At 55.3% G+C, this 12,872-nt stretch overlaps 2 protein-coding genes across 4 annotated transcripts; one reads left to right on the top strand and one right to left on the bottom strand.

Annotated features, from left to right (window-relative positions):
• Nucleotides 1-91: 91 nt before the first annotated feature.
• On the top strand, nucleotides 92-5,871 carry MAD2L2 (MAD2 mitotic arrest deficient-like 2 (yeast)). Its single transcript, XM_014545494.1, has 8 exons — nucleotides 92-196; nucleotides 304-422; nucleotides 2,307-2,378; nucleotides 2,903-3,003; nucleotides 3,993-4,087; nucleotides 4,395-4,468; nucleotides 5,190-5,282; nucleotides 5,533-5,871. The coding sequence occupies exons 1-8, from the start codon at nucleotides 157-159 to the stop codon at nucleotides 5,572-5,574; spliced, it is 636 nt and encodes a 211-aa protein (XP_014400980.1). The 5' UTR covers nucleotides 92-156; the 3' UTR covers nucleotides 5,575-5,871.
• LOC102243764 (F-box only protein 6) lies at nucleotides 5,275-11,421 on the bottom strand. Of its 3 annotated transcripts, none has more exons than XM_014545493.1 (6): nucleotides 10,584-11,421; nucleotides 8,833-8,959; nucleotides 8,250-8,345; nucleotides 7,239-7,374; nucleotides 6,993-7,081; nucleotides 5,275-6,398 (listed from the first exon to the last, which is right to left on the bottom strand). In XM_014545493.1, the coding sequence occupies exons 1-6, from the start codon at nucleotides 10,846-10,848 to the stop codon at nucleotides 6,185-6,187; spliced, it is 927 nt and encodes a 308-aa protein (XP_014400979.1). In that variant the 5' UTR covers nucleotides 10,849-11,421; the 3' UTR covers nucleotides 5,275-6,184. The 3 variants fall into 3 exon arrangements, with proteins under 3 accessions (XP_014400979.1, XP_014400978.1, XP_005873500.1); XM_014545492.1 differs by having other exon boundaries at nucleotides 5,275-6,402; nucleotides 6,997-7,081; nucleotides 10,584-11,420; XM_005873438.2 differs by lacking the exon at nucleotides 5,275-6,398 and having other exon boundaries at nucleotides 6,577-7,081; nucleotides 10,584-11,417.
• Nucleotides 11,422-12,872: the final 1,451 nt, after the last annotated feature.

Raw genomic sequence — 12,872 nt, 5'->3', positions numbered from 1 at the left:
TGCCCTGATCCTGAGTTCAGGGGGGTCCTGCTCCGATCCCCCCAGGAGGGGGGGAGGGGAGGGGAAGGGAAGGGCGGTGGAGGCGGGGGGGCCCCAGGTGCCTGCGCCTCTGGAACTAGCCCTCACTCCGGTCCCACCCCCTAGGTGGCGGGAAGGATGACTACGCTCACGCGACAGGACCTCAACTTTGGCCAAGGTAGAGAGGCCGGGCCTGCCGACCGGGGGACCTGCCGACCGGGTACGGGGCGAGGGCGGGTCTGTGCGGGCGGACTTTGCTGAGCGCGCGGGTTGCGCTCCTTGCAGTGGTGGCCGACGTGCTGTGCGAGTTCCTGGAGGTGGCCGTGCACCTGATCCTCTACGTGCGCGAGGTCTACCCGGTGGGCATCTTCCAGAAGCGGAAGAAGTACAACGTGCCTGTCCAGGTGAGCCCCCCCAGCCGGCCGGCGCCACCGGGTCACCCCCTAATCACAGAGTGGGCAGGGAGTGGATGTTAAGCGTCTGTTCCACCTTCAGGCCCGGCCCCCTCGTTCTCCAACGGGGGGACCTGGCCTCCAGGTCCTGACAGCGGCTGGCAGCCTGACAACCTCCCAGCCCCCGCTGCTGCAGCGGCTCCTTCCATCCCCTCTGAACTGGGAGTTCCCCTCCAGGAGTTAGGGACCAGGCCTTCGCAGCGGAGTTGCCCTGGGGCATGGTTGTATTTTAAAAGAATTCTTGAAGCTGGTCTTGAAGTTGCCCTGAGGTTGGTTGGGGGAGAGGATTTCTGTAAACCTCAGGCACCTTCCCTCTGCCCTCACTTTCCCTAATTGTAGGTTAAAAGGGAGACAAAGCCCCACAATACTCTAGAAGTGCCTGCCCCTTACAAGGCACTCAGTAAACATTAGAAGAAACGACTGAATGCTGGAAGGTGGTGGAGCTCGGGGAGTGTACTGGGAAAGGGAAAAGAGCAGCAGCATTGCCTGAGCACCCACTAGGTACATACCTCACTGAATCCTCACTCTGCCTTCGAGATCTTCACAGACGAAGTTTATTAAAGCTCAGAGAGGCGATTTGTCTAAGGCCACATGGCTCCTTCGTTCCAGATTCTTAACTTTTGAAAACTGATTCGATTTCTGGATCCCTTCTCTTAAAGAAGATGCCCATATACTCAAACACAATTTAGGGGTTTCTCAGTCTCTGCAGGAGCTGGAGGACCCCACCGTCTGTTCCACCTTCAGGCCCGGCCCCCTCGTTCTCCAACGGGGGGACCTGGCCTCCAGGTCCTGACAGCGGCTGGCAGCCTGACAACCTCCCAGCCCCCGCTGCTGCAGCGGCTCCTTCCATCCCCTCTGAACTGGGAGTTCCCCTCCAGGAGTTAGGGACCAGTTCGCAGCGGCGGAGTTGCCCTGGGGCATGGTTGTATTTTAAAAGAATTCTTGAAGCTGGTCTCAGCGGCTGGCAGCCTGACAACCTCCCAACCCCCGCTGCTGCAGCGGCTCCTTCCATCCCCTCTGAACTGGGAGTTCCCCTCCAGGAGTTAGGGACCAGGCCTTCGCAGCGGAGTTGCCCTGGGGCATGGTTGTATTTTAAAAGAATTCTTGAAGCTGGTCTTGAAGTTGCCCTGAGGTTGGTTGGGGGAGAGGATTTCTGTAAACCTCAGGCACCTTCCCTCTGCCCTCACTTTCCCTAATTGTAGGTTAAAAGGGAGACAAAGCCCCACAATACTCTAGAAGTGCCTGCCCCTTACAAGGCACTCAGTAAACATTAGAAGAAACGACTGAATGCTGGAAGGTGGTGGAGCTCGGGGAGTGTACTGGGAAAGGGAAAAGAGCAGCAGCATTGCCTGAGCACCCACTAGGTACATACCTCACTGAATCCTCACTCTGCCTTCGAGATCTTCACAGACGAAGTTTATTAAAGCTCAGAGAGGCGATTTGTCTAAGGCCACATGGCTCCTTCGTTCCAGATTCTTAACTTTTGAAAACTGATTCGATTTCTGGATCCCTTCTCTTAAAAAAAAAAAAAAGCCCATATACTCAAACACAACGTAGGGGTTTCTCAGACTCTGCAGGAGCTGGAGGACCCCACGTTAGGAAACCCTCATGCTGGAAGTGCTAACGTTGAGCCTGAATTCGTACCTTCTGGCTTCTCCCCTCTGTGGGTGATTCAGAGTTCTGAGCCCCATGATGGGAAGTTGGTCTCTCAGGTGGGAAGCCTGGGGAGCTGCCGGGCCTCTCTCCGAAGGCAGACAGGCTTGGGCTCCTGGAGGGGGTGGGGGAGGCTTCCCCAGAGGTGCTGGGCCTCACCAGCCATCATGGCATTGTGCGCAGATGTCCTGCCACCCGGAGTTGAACCAGTATATCCAGGACACGCTGCACTGTGTCAAGCCGCTCCTGGAGAAGGTGAGGGCACCAGCCCACCTCACACCCGGTATGGGATGGGGTGATGCTGGACCTGGCAGGGGACCCAGGACTCTCACACCCAGAGGCCTGTTTCCTGCACCCTGGAGACCCCCGAGCCCAAGGACAGGCCCCAGGGCATGTGGGCCAAGAGAATGGTGCGCTGGGCTCTGTGAAAGGTGTGCTGGGCCCCAGAGCCGTCGTGGATGGTTCTGAGTGGGGCCTGCCTGGGAGGGGTCTGGGTTCTCACATCTGTTTCTCTCCCTCCACCCCCAAGTTCCATCTGGGCTTGGCCCCTCAGGGTTTCCTCCTTCTGTTGTGTCTTCTGTGACCCCTAAGGGGCCCCGGTAGTCTCTCCCCTCAGCCTGTACCACTCATGTCAGGGAGTGCCTACTTGAACTTCTCAAACACCTCTCCAGGGGGACCCGGGGACCAGAGGCGGAGCAGGGCTGTGAGTGGGCCCTTTCCCACCCTTCCTGGGGTGGGGGGGCACCCAGTTCCGGAGTAGGAGATTTTTGTCCTTGCAGAATGATGTGGAGAAAGTGGTGGTGGTAATTTTGGACAAAGAGCATCGCCCCGTGGAGAAATTCGTCTTTGAAATCACCCAGCCTCCACTGCTGTCCATCAGGTGAGCCGCCTCCCCGCCACCCACCTGCTAGATGGTGTGAGGTCCTTAGGAGTATCCCACCTTCATGCCTTTAAGCAGCTCCCAGAATACCTTGGGGAAATGCAAGGCATGCCACCTAGCAGGCAGGCCGCCCCGTGGTCTCTGGACCTCACACAGGTTCCATGGAGACCCTCCTGTGTCACACGTGGGAAACCACGGCACTGGTGAATGGCTAGTCCCCACCTCCTCTTTTATAGACGGAGAAACTGAGGTCCGGAGATGTGACATGAACTACCCAGGGTCACCCAAATGGTGGCAGAGCCAGGACACAATCCAGGGTCCTAACTTCCCATCAAGCGGTGTAATCCATAGTCAATTGGTTTGGCTCAGTGGATAGAGCGTCGGACTGCGGACTGAAGGGTCCCAGGTTCGATTCTGGTCAAGGGCACAAGCCTGGGTTGTGGGCTCGATCCCCAGTTGGGGGTGTGTGGGAGGCAGCCAATCAATGATTCTCTTTCATCATTGATGTTTCTATCTCTCTCTCCCTCTCCCTTCCTCTCTGAAATCAATAAAAATATATTTTTTTTAAAAAAAGTTATCCTCTCTGAAATCAATAGAAATATATATTAAAAAAAAAAGTTGACCTTGGGCAGGAATGTTGGCTGGTCAGCTGCTGGCTTCCTGTGGTGAGGTCAGGACAATAGAATGGCCTTGGGCCAGCCCTTTGCCCTCACGGCTGGGGTCCTGGTCCTCAGATGGGAAAGGGGACATTAGCATGTTAGAACCACCTATAGGGGCTCCCTACACCCCTTTCCCCCATCCTGGCTTAATTAGTCTGGGATGGGGCTCTGCACTGGTTTTAAACTCCCCTGGTGACAGGTAGCCCCCTTAGAAGCCAACACTCAGAAGGACTAGAGGGGCTCGGGACCCCCTCATCTGCTTCTGGGGTTGACTGCTTGTGGAGGGGGGCACCAGTGCGATAGAAGACCTGCCTCTTCTCTCCTTCCCAGCTCAGACTCCCTGCTGTCTCACGTGGAGCAGCTGCTCCGAGCTTTCATCCTGAAGATCAGCGTGTGTGATGCTGTCCTGGACCACAACCCCCCAGGTGAGCTCACCTTCTCCTGCCTCTTCCCTGGGCGTTTCCATGGCTACCTTGGGTTGGTCTGTGTTCTCAAGTTCCTCTGAGCCTGGTCTCTTCCTGCTTTTTAGAACTCCTTTCAAAGTCTACATCCTCCAGGAACTTCCCTGGTTAACTCCACTCTGTCTTCAGTCTCTGTTTACTTGTGTCTGAACACTTGCTTTCTTTACACTTTGATCCCTGGGGCTGCTGAGCCACTAGGGAGGTGGGAAGAGACTCTGCCCAGTGGCAGGCATGGTGTGGCCCAGCCTTGATCACACGCTTGCCTCCTCAGGCTGCACCTTCACGGTTTTGGTGCACACGAGGGAAGCTGCCACTCGCAACATGGAGAAGATCCAGGTCATCAAGGTGAGAGGAGACTGGTCAGAGGGGGTGGGCAGTGAGACAGCGGGAGGCTCTGGTAAGCCGATGCCACAGTTCTGAGTGGGCAGGGGTGCTGCCCGTGGGCACTGCACCCATAACGTTGCTTATGACAGTGCCTGGCACCCAGTAGGTCTGGCTGTGTGCTCACTGCGGCCACATGCCTGCCATTGCTACACCTGGGCATGCAGCCCTGGGAGGAGTGGGCTGTGTGCTGGGGCCCCCAGCTCAGTGAGGTTCTCCTTTCTGAGCAGGTTCAGAATTGGTGCTGGGGCTTATTAAGTCACTTAGGTTCCCAGCCCAGCTCTGACCCGCAGGCGTGGCCTGTCCAGTGGAGGAGCCCGGGATTCTGCACTTCCCTAGTGATTTTTAAAAAAATATATTTTATTGATTTTTTACAGAGAGGAAGGGAGAGGGATAGAGAGCTAGAAACATCGATGAGAGAGAAACATCGATCAGCTGCCTCTTGCACAACTCCCACTGGGGATGTGCCCGCAACCAAGGTACATGCCCTTGGCCGGAATCGAACCCAGGACCCTTCAGTCCACAGGCCGACGCTCTATCCACTGAGCCAAACTGGTCAGGGCTTCCCTAGTGATTTGATGGTCCCCAAAGTCTGAGGGCCCCAGCTCTGGAGGTAGAGGGGGAAGGCAAAGGGAGGGCAGGCAGGTCCAGCGCCCTTCCACCCCGTCACCTGGATCCTCCCTAGGACTTCCCCTGGATCCTGGCAGATGAGCAGGATGTCCACATGCATGACCCCCGGCTGATACCCCTAAAAACCATGACATCAGACATTTTAAAGGTGAGCTGCATGGGGACCAGGTATGCTTTATTTAGGGTGTGCTTAAGGCCTTGTGGACAAAGCTTGGAGGTTACCAGGCAACACCTGGCATAAGGCTCCTCCCATCCCCTTTCCCTTCCCCATCCCGGCTCTGGCCATGCAACCTGACACTTGGAGAGAGAGAGAGAGATCTGCCTGCCAGGGGCTTGCAGACCCTCCATATAGGCGCCCGGACTGCCACCTGACACGGCTGTGTGTTCCTGTCCGTTAGATGCAGCTCTATGTGGAAGAACGAGCTCATAAAAACAGCTGAGGGTGTGTCTGCCCCCATGGATGCCACAACTATCGGACTTTGGGGGCCCCCAGCCTCGGGCAGCGCTGCAGGGCCACCCCGCTTCCAAGTGCTCTTATTGCCTCTGTGTGGACTGCCCATCCTCCAGCCCGGAGCTGCTCAGGTCTGGTTGCCTTCACGGAGGAATGGCCCCCCAGGAGGGCAGGAAGGTGCTGGGATCTCAATTTCTCAGCCTCCTGGGGTTCAGCCGGTCAACACTGTCTGTCTCAAATACTGTGCTGTGAGTTGTTTCAATAAAGGGCCCCAAGGGCTGACCTGGGCACTCTCTAATTGTAGTGGGAGGGGCAGGTGCAGCCAAATTAACCTGGGGAAGGGCTGCTTCTCTAACAGTGCCCGGACCCCTTACCCCCCACTCCTAGACCCAACCCCAGGCTGGTTTTACTGGGAACATTTATTATGACAAGAAGTGAGAGCCACACAACAGTGGGTTTGCCCAGGGTTAGAACTGTGGCAGGAGGTCCCGGGGCAAGAGCCTCCCTGCCCACCACAGGCTCATCTCTTGCCTGGAGGAGACCTTTGGCACTTGGCTGGCGGGGACGGAGGGCAGATGAAAGGCTATCAGATCTAGACTTTAGTGGGGTCTGTAGAAATGAAGTGGGGAGGGCAGGTTATTAAAGTCCACATCCCATTCCGCTTCCCATTCCCATTCCTGCTCCTGCCCCTGCCCCTGCCCCTGCTCCTGCTCCTGCTCCTGCGTGGTCTCGGGCTGAGTTGTGGAGGCTGCTGGGTTCCTGGTCGTCTTAGGGCTGATGATGATGCTGCTGTTGGTGACACGGGGCCCATACCAGCCTGCCCAGTACTGGGTGTCTGAGTTGTTTCAATAAAGGGCCCCAAGGGCTGACCTGGGCACTCTCTAATTGTAGTGGGAGGGGCAGGTGCAGCCAAATTAACCTGGGGAAGGGCTGCTTCTCTAACAGTGCCCGGACCCCTTACCCCCCACTCCTAGACCCAACCCCAGGCTGGTTTTACTGGGAACATTTATTATGACAAGAAGTGAGAGCCACACAACAGTGGGTTTGCCCAGGGTTAGAACTGTGGCAGGAGGTCCCGGGGCAAGAGCCTCCCTGCCCACCACAGGCTCATCTCTTGCCTGGAGGAGACCTTTGGCACTTAGCTGGCGGGGACAGAGGGCAGATGAAAGGTTATCGGATCCAGACTGTCAGAGGGGTCTGCAGGAACGAAGTCGGGAGAACAGGTTATTAAAGTACGCATTCCCTAGCCATGGCCGTTCCCGCTCTCGTTCCTGATTCTGCCCCTGCCCCTGCCCCTGCCCCTGCTCATGCTCCTGCATGGTCTCGGGCTGAGTTGTGGAGGCTGCTGGGTTCCTGGTCGTCTTAGGGCTGATGATGATGCTGCTGTTGGTGACACGGGGCCCATACCAGCCTGCCCAGTACTGGGTGTCTTTGCCCCCATGCTGGAAGAGGATGTGGCGGACGCCTGGAGGGTAATCTGAGAAGGTGTGAGAGACCTGGAAGGAAGGGAGAGGGAGTGACCACCAGGACTGGGGAGGGGGTGAGATGGGGTGACCACTCAACTGGAGAGGAGAAGGGGGAGTCCCAGGTGGGAGAGCTGGGGCATCCAGGCCCTGGGGGAAGTGGATGGCAGGCCAGCAGCTGAGGTCTCACCTCTCTCCACTGGGCATCGCTCCACTGCTCGATGGTCACAGGTGGGGGCTCGAAGGAGGCCAAGGCGATGTAGTTGGCTGAGACCAGCTGTACTCGGATGCTGTAGGTGCAGCCACAGTCTGCTCTGGCGGCGAACCTAGGGGAGGCTGGGCTTTAGGACTGCACCCCAAGACAAAGGGTGGCCCTGGCAGTGGGCAGGCAACAGGCTTACAAATTGGAGTTTCGTTTCCCTATGGGGCCCATGGGGTCCACCTTCAGTGCTCCCTGTACCCCCAGGGTGTGCAGTCCCTATCTGTGCCAGGCCTCAGTTATTCCATCTGAGAAAAGGGCAACCCTTTTGAGTATTTCAGAGATTGCATCTTAAAAGGCAAAAAGCTCTCAACAGAGATAGTAAAGGCCAGGCTGTGGGTTCAATGGCAGATTAAAGGGGTGGCCTGTGTGGTGTGCGCTGGCACAGAGCTCAGCCCTGCTATCTCCCCTGCCCCCAGCAGTTCTGCACATTCCTCAAATCCCACCCCTCCACCCTCAGTGGTGGCCCTGGGGCCCTGCTTCTGCCATGGGCCAAGGCAGAGCGGCTGGCACAGCTCTGTGCAGAGAGGAGCTTGAGAAAGAGTTGTGGGATAAATGGTGGAAGGGGCAGGGGAGGCAGTGAGAAGGCATGTGCGCAGATGTGAGGTCCGGGAAGGCTGGGTCTTGGGTGTCTTGCTCTCGTGAGTGTCTGAGATTAACTCATCTGTAGGCCTCAGTCTCCCCATCTGTAAACTGGGGTTAAGGTTTATCCCCTGCTGATGTGATGGTGGGGAGGCCAGGAGGCGCTGCTGGATGAGCAAGTGCTGGGTCTGTCCACAGGAGGTGTGTGTTGGGGGCGGAGGGGGCAGGGAACAAGCCAGCCGGGTTGGCCTGGCTTCGGGGACTACCCTTGCCTTAGGACACTGCTGGGCAGAGTGGGCACTCCCTCCAGGTGTTCTCAGGTTAAGGGGAGGATGCAGTGTGGGGCTGGGCCTCACTCACCAGTCCTTCACCACGATGTCAGGCCGGATTGTGTCCATTAGTTCCTCCCAGTAGCCCTCAGCTTTGAGGTCCACCATCTGGGACTTGAGGCATAAGCTGGGGAGCAGAAGGAAAAGCTTGTATTCCTAGGTGTGCTCTGCGTGGCCTGCACCCAGGGAGGTGGTTCAGGGGACCCAGCAGTGTGTCCCCTGACGGCTTCAGGACAGCTCCTGGCTGGTGCTGACGCTGGCTCCGACCTCGGTGTGGGCCCATGAGAAATACGCAGGGAGTTGACTCCCTTGTGCCTGGGCAGCACCTGATCCCAATCCATACGCCCAGTCTCCCGGGGCCCCAGGAACTCACGTTCCTCGGTTATGGACAGCCTGTGGACACTCCACTGCCCCAGGGGCTCCCAGCCCCCTTAAACCGATCCCCACCCCCAGTCACTGAGTTTACTTCTGCCCCAGGAGGCAGTAGACTGAGCTGGTTTGGGGAACACCTCCCTTGAGCTTCACAGAGGCCCTGACGTAGGTAGGCCTGGGGTTTGGCAAAAGGTGTCCCGACCCTCTTCCTCCGACACAGCCGGCTCAGTTCAGTTTCTTACTCATAAGATGTGACGAAGTACTTCTTGACCTTGGAGTCAGGAAAACCTTGCCCATGGCCTCCAGGAAAGCTCTCCACCTTCCAGTGGTTCCCCCCATTGCGGTCAATTTTCCAGGATCTCATACCCTCTAGGAAAAATAGAAGCCTAGTAAATGTGTAGCCTGGTCCTCCCCATTTGGCACGAGGGTGAAATGCAGGGCTTGCTCATGCTCTGATCTCCAGGTGTGCACCCCAATTGTGCCTTGGAGCACCCCTACAAAGTTAAACTCCAACCCATTCCCACCTCTCCCCTCCCACTTGTGCCTGACCAGCTTGACTCCTACATGAAGCAGGGGGCGGGGGCACTACTTTCACTTTCATGTTGCTGATGCCCTTTGGGAAATACCCAAGTTTCAGTTCTCAGAACATTGTGAAGGGCCTGTGCTGGTACTTTAGTTCTTAATGGCTAATGTGAATTTGTCCCAGTGGGGATCACTCAGTTGACAACTGACATCCCCCTCGACATCCTCACTATGTAACTGAGATCTGAAGGGTGTGAGGTTTGTTGCTGGGTCATAGGAACTTCTGGCCTGGGTGGGAGGGATGATAATTGGGAGAATGGGTGCCCTCTGAGTTGGTGGCATGTAGTAACCCCGTATTCATGGGAGCATCCCCACCAGGTTGGCTCACCATGTCCTGGTCTCCCTCTTCAGAGAGAGCTGAGAGGAACTTAGAAAACTGGCGTGTTTCTCCCCAAGGTTTTCCAGAACAATCACCAGGGGAGCTTTTCCAAATTACTCCCCTGCTCCCTCTATAAGGAACCCACATCTATTCCCTGTGTGCCCAGGGTCCCCCCAGTAGAGAGCCAGACGGGTAATACAGTGCCCCGTGCAGGCAAGGCTGCAGGCTGGGGTTGTGAGCTGAGCTGGTGGCCAGGCTGGGCAGCTTCTGAGAGGGGCCTGAGGGCCTCCAGCAGCTGAGCATTTCTGGATCTTTGGGCAAGACACATCTTGCTTGCGGCCTAACATTCTCATCTACAAAATGGAGCTAACCCTCCTCATGCGGCCGACTCCTGGATCCACATGAGGATAAAGAGAGAAAACAGACATGAGAGGGATTCTAAGTCTATAAACAACGCCTCTGCATCAACTGCTGCCGTGGCCCCAATAAGGAGCAAGGTGCCTGGTATGTAGTAGGTACTGAACAAAGGAAAACACCCTGGCAAATAAAAGAGAACTTGAGCTAAACAGGGAACTCAAATGATGTGATTGCAGTCACCTCTCAAAATCCTCATTTTCATCTGTATAATTAGGGTAACGGGAAGATTATTGACATTTGGGAAGAGTTCGGGCTAGTGCCTGGCCCGTAGAGGAAGCCTCCTAAACGTTAGGCAGCTTAGACTGAGCTAAAGGGGGAAAGGTGGACCTGAAGTTGGTTGATTCTTCAACGAACGTTTTCTTGAGCCCCTGCTATGTACTGTGGCAAGCTAGACCCACTAGGTCCCTGGAACTTGAAGGGAAAAAAAGAGAGATAAAAAGGTAATTCTAGGGTATGAAAAGTGCTATGAAGGAATTAAATGGGGGTGATAGGACTGAGGTAGGGAGCACTGTTTCTGGATGGACCAGGGCAGGTCTCTGAACTGAGACCTCAAGAATGAGGAGGAAACAAGGGAGCCTGGTGGGGGCTCAGCTTTGAGAGAACATTCCCGCTAGTATGGGCATAGCAAGTGCAAAGGCCCTGAGGTTCCCGAAAGGGAGGAAGGAAGCGGCCCACCTTCAGCACATGGGTTGCGTAGGAGGTTCCTGCGGAGGATGCACAAAAAGTAAAAAATCTTCCAGTCAGACACAGGCTCGTCATAGTCCTCGTTGATGAGGCCCTCACGCAGGCTCTTGCGTTTCCAGAGGGTCATAAGGTCGATGAGGTCGCGCCAGTGGCTGCAGACAGGACGGCAGTCCAATACCAGCTGACGGGCAGGCACGTATGTGAATACCTCCAGCAGGATGTTCTCAGGCAGTTCATTGATGCTGAGCAGGGCCATAACTGGGCTGGGGTGCACACACAGGCCTGTGTGTGGGGGTGGGGCGACAATGGTGGTTATGAGCTCTGACCAAGGAGGTAGATTCCTCAGATCTTCAGGGTCCTGGGCCTGGGCCCCCTAATCCTGCTTCTGTTGTAAAACAAGAGGGGTTAAGACAAGAAGCATTTGAGCATCCTTCCAGGACATAGCAGGCCCTCAGAATATGGACTAAGTTTTAAGGGGCCTTTTCCCCCATTAAGGAAATAATTGCTTAGTTTAAGTTGGTGGGCCTGGTGAACAGTAAGATTCTGCCAAGGCCACGCTGTTGTCTGTGAGCTCTGTAAGGGTTTGTGGTGATATTGTAGTGTATGAGTTCACTGTCATAAGATCTTTATAACACCCCCAGGCTATGTCACAACTTCATTAAGTGGTGGGGCTCGTACGGAGGCATCAGCTTCTCTCCACGTTGCTCTTGTGGCCTGAAGTCCGATGTGATAAAACACCCAGACGAGGAGCTGCCCCACCCATCCCAGTTCTGGGGGCGAGGTGTCAAGCCAGAGCCCACGTTTTAAAAATACATTTTTTTAAAAATTGATTTCAGAAAGGGAGAGGGAGAGAGAGAAACATCAGTGATGAAGGAGAATCAATGACCAACTGCCTCCTGCACGCCCCACACGGGATGTACCCCGAGGAAACAGAATGGTGACTACCTGGTTCCAAGGTTGATGCCCAACCACTGAGTCACACCAGCTGGACCAATTTTTTTTTTTTTTTAAATTATTGATTTTAGGATTTGAGAGAGAGGGATTTGTTGTTTCATTTATTTATGCATTCATTTGCTAAGTCTTGTATGTACCCTGACCGGGGATCAAACTGTAACATTGGTGTATCTGGATGATGCTCTAACCAACTGGTTTTTTAAATTATTGATTTTAGAGGGAGAGAGGAAGGTGTGTGTGGGGGGGCGGGGGGGTGGAGGAGAGAAACATTGATTTCTTATTCCAGTTGTATATGCATTCATTGGTTGATTATTGGATGATGCTCTAACCAACTGAGCTACCTAGCCAAGGCCAGAGCCCACCCTGAAATGCCCAGAAACCGAAAAGCAGTTTGAGGCCTGGGTTTGAACCCTGGCCTGCAGTGCCGACCCAGAAGCTGTGTAAAGGTGGTAACTGACATCCAACCTCAGATGGCCCGGGAAAGAATTCAGCACCGGATGTCATTACTAACACTTCTACCATCGGAGCAAAACCAAACCAAAACCGAAACCAAGAGCACCTTCCTCCATCTAAATTGCGCAAGGGTTCTGAAGAATTTACAGCCACTTGCCTGGGGTGGGGGGTGGGGTGTTTCTCATAACACAGATCGCTAAGCTGATCCCCTGGTGGGTGGGGGAGGGAACCTTCACCCACACCTAGAGGCACTGGGAGGACATCCTTTTCCACAGAGACTGGGATAAAGAAGCAGTTCAGGCCCTAGCCGGTTTGGCTTTAAAGAAGCAGTTCAGATTCTTCTTTAGGCTCCTGTCCCCCCAAAATGAGGGGGCGCAGAGAGGAGCGTTTTAGCATGGCTAAGAATAAACAGTAGACATATATAAGGCACTCTGTACGGTGTGCAAAGTATTATGATGGATAAAAACTCTGATGTGGCCAGATCTGATATTTCAGGAGAAACTAAACATTAAAAAAAAAAATGGAACCTGTGAATTTTTAAACATTGGTGGTTTCTAAAAGCACTGTCGGCAAAGGTGGCTGGGCTGTTGGGTACCGACAACTCCTCACTCGGGCGTCCGAAGCCTGGTCTTTGGCTCTGGTCCCCCGTATCCACTCCACCCGCCCGGTTTGTCCTTCGTGGGCCCCGCCGCGCGGGGTGGGGAGCGGAAGGAAAGCCCGTCCTGGGCGTGTGCGGTGGGAACTCCAGCCAAGAAGCCACCTCGCACTTAGGGGGCTGCCCACGTGCCCGGCCCCAAGTCGCGCGCTGGCCTTTGCTCCGTGGACCCTCCCAACGACCCCCCCCACCCCCCCAGGCGCTGTCACTGCATCTGC

Source organism: Myotis brandtii, unplaced genomic scaffold (assembly GCF_000412655.1).
Source record: "Myotis brandtii unplaced genomic scaffold, ASM41265v1 scaffold410, whole genome shotgun sequence".
NCBI lineage: Eukaryota > Metazoa > Chordata > Mammalia > Chiroptera > Vespertilionidae > Myotis > Myotis brandtii.
The sequence above is the reverse complement of the archived record's forward strand: the minus strand, read 5'-3'. Positions and strand labels throughout refer to the sequence as shown.

What these genes read in the sequence shown, in the direction of transcription:
- MAD2L2 (XM_014545494.1), top strand. Translation starts at nt 157, where the DNA reads ATGACTACGCTCACGCGACAGGACCTCAACTTTGGCCAAG. An exon ending in CCTCCACTGCTGTCCATCAG is followed by an intron (nt 3,004 to 3,992) that starts GTGAGCCGCCTC and finishes TCTCCTTCCCAG; the next exon opens with CTCAGACTCCCTGCTGTCTC. An exon ending in TGACATCAGACATTTTAAAG is followed by an intron (nt 5,283 to 5,532) that starts GTGAGCTGCATG and finishes CCTGTCCGTTAG; the next exon opens with ATGCAGCTCTATGTGGAAGA.
- LOC102243764 (XM_005873438.2), bottom strand. Translation starts at nt 10,848, where the DNA reads ATGGCCCTGCTCAGCATCAATGAACTGCCTGAGAACATCCTGCTGGAG. An exon ending in ACGCAACCCATGTGCTGAAG is followed by an intron (nt 8,960 to 10,583) that starts GTGGGCCGCTTC and finishes TATTTTTCCTAG; the next exon opens with AGGGTATGAGATCCTGGAAA. An exon ending in TACTTCGTCACATCTTATGA is followed by an intron (nt 8,346 to 8,832) that starts GTAAGAAACTGA and finishes TCTGCTCCCCAG; the next exon opens with CTTATGCCTCAAGTCCCAGA.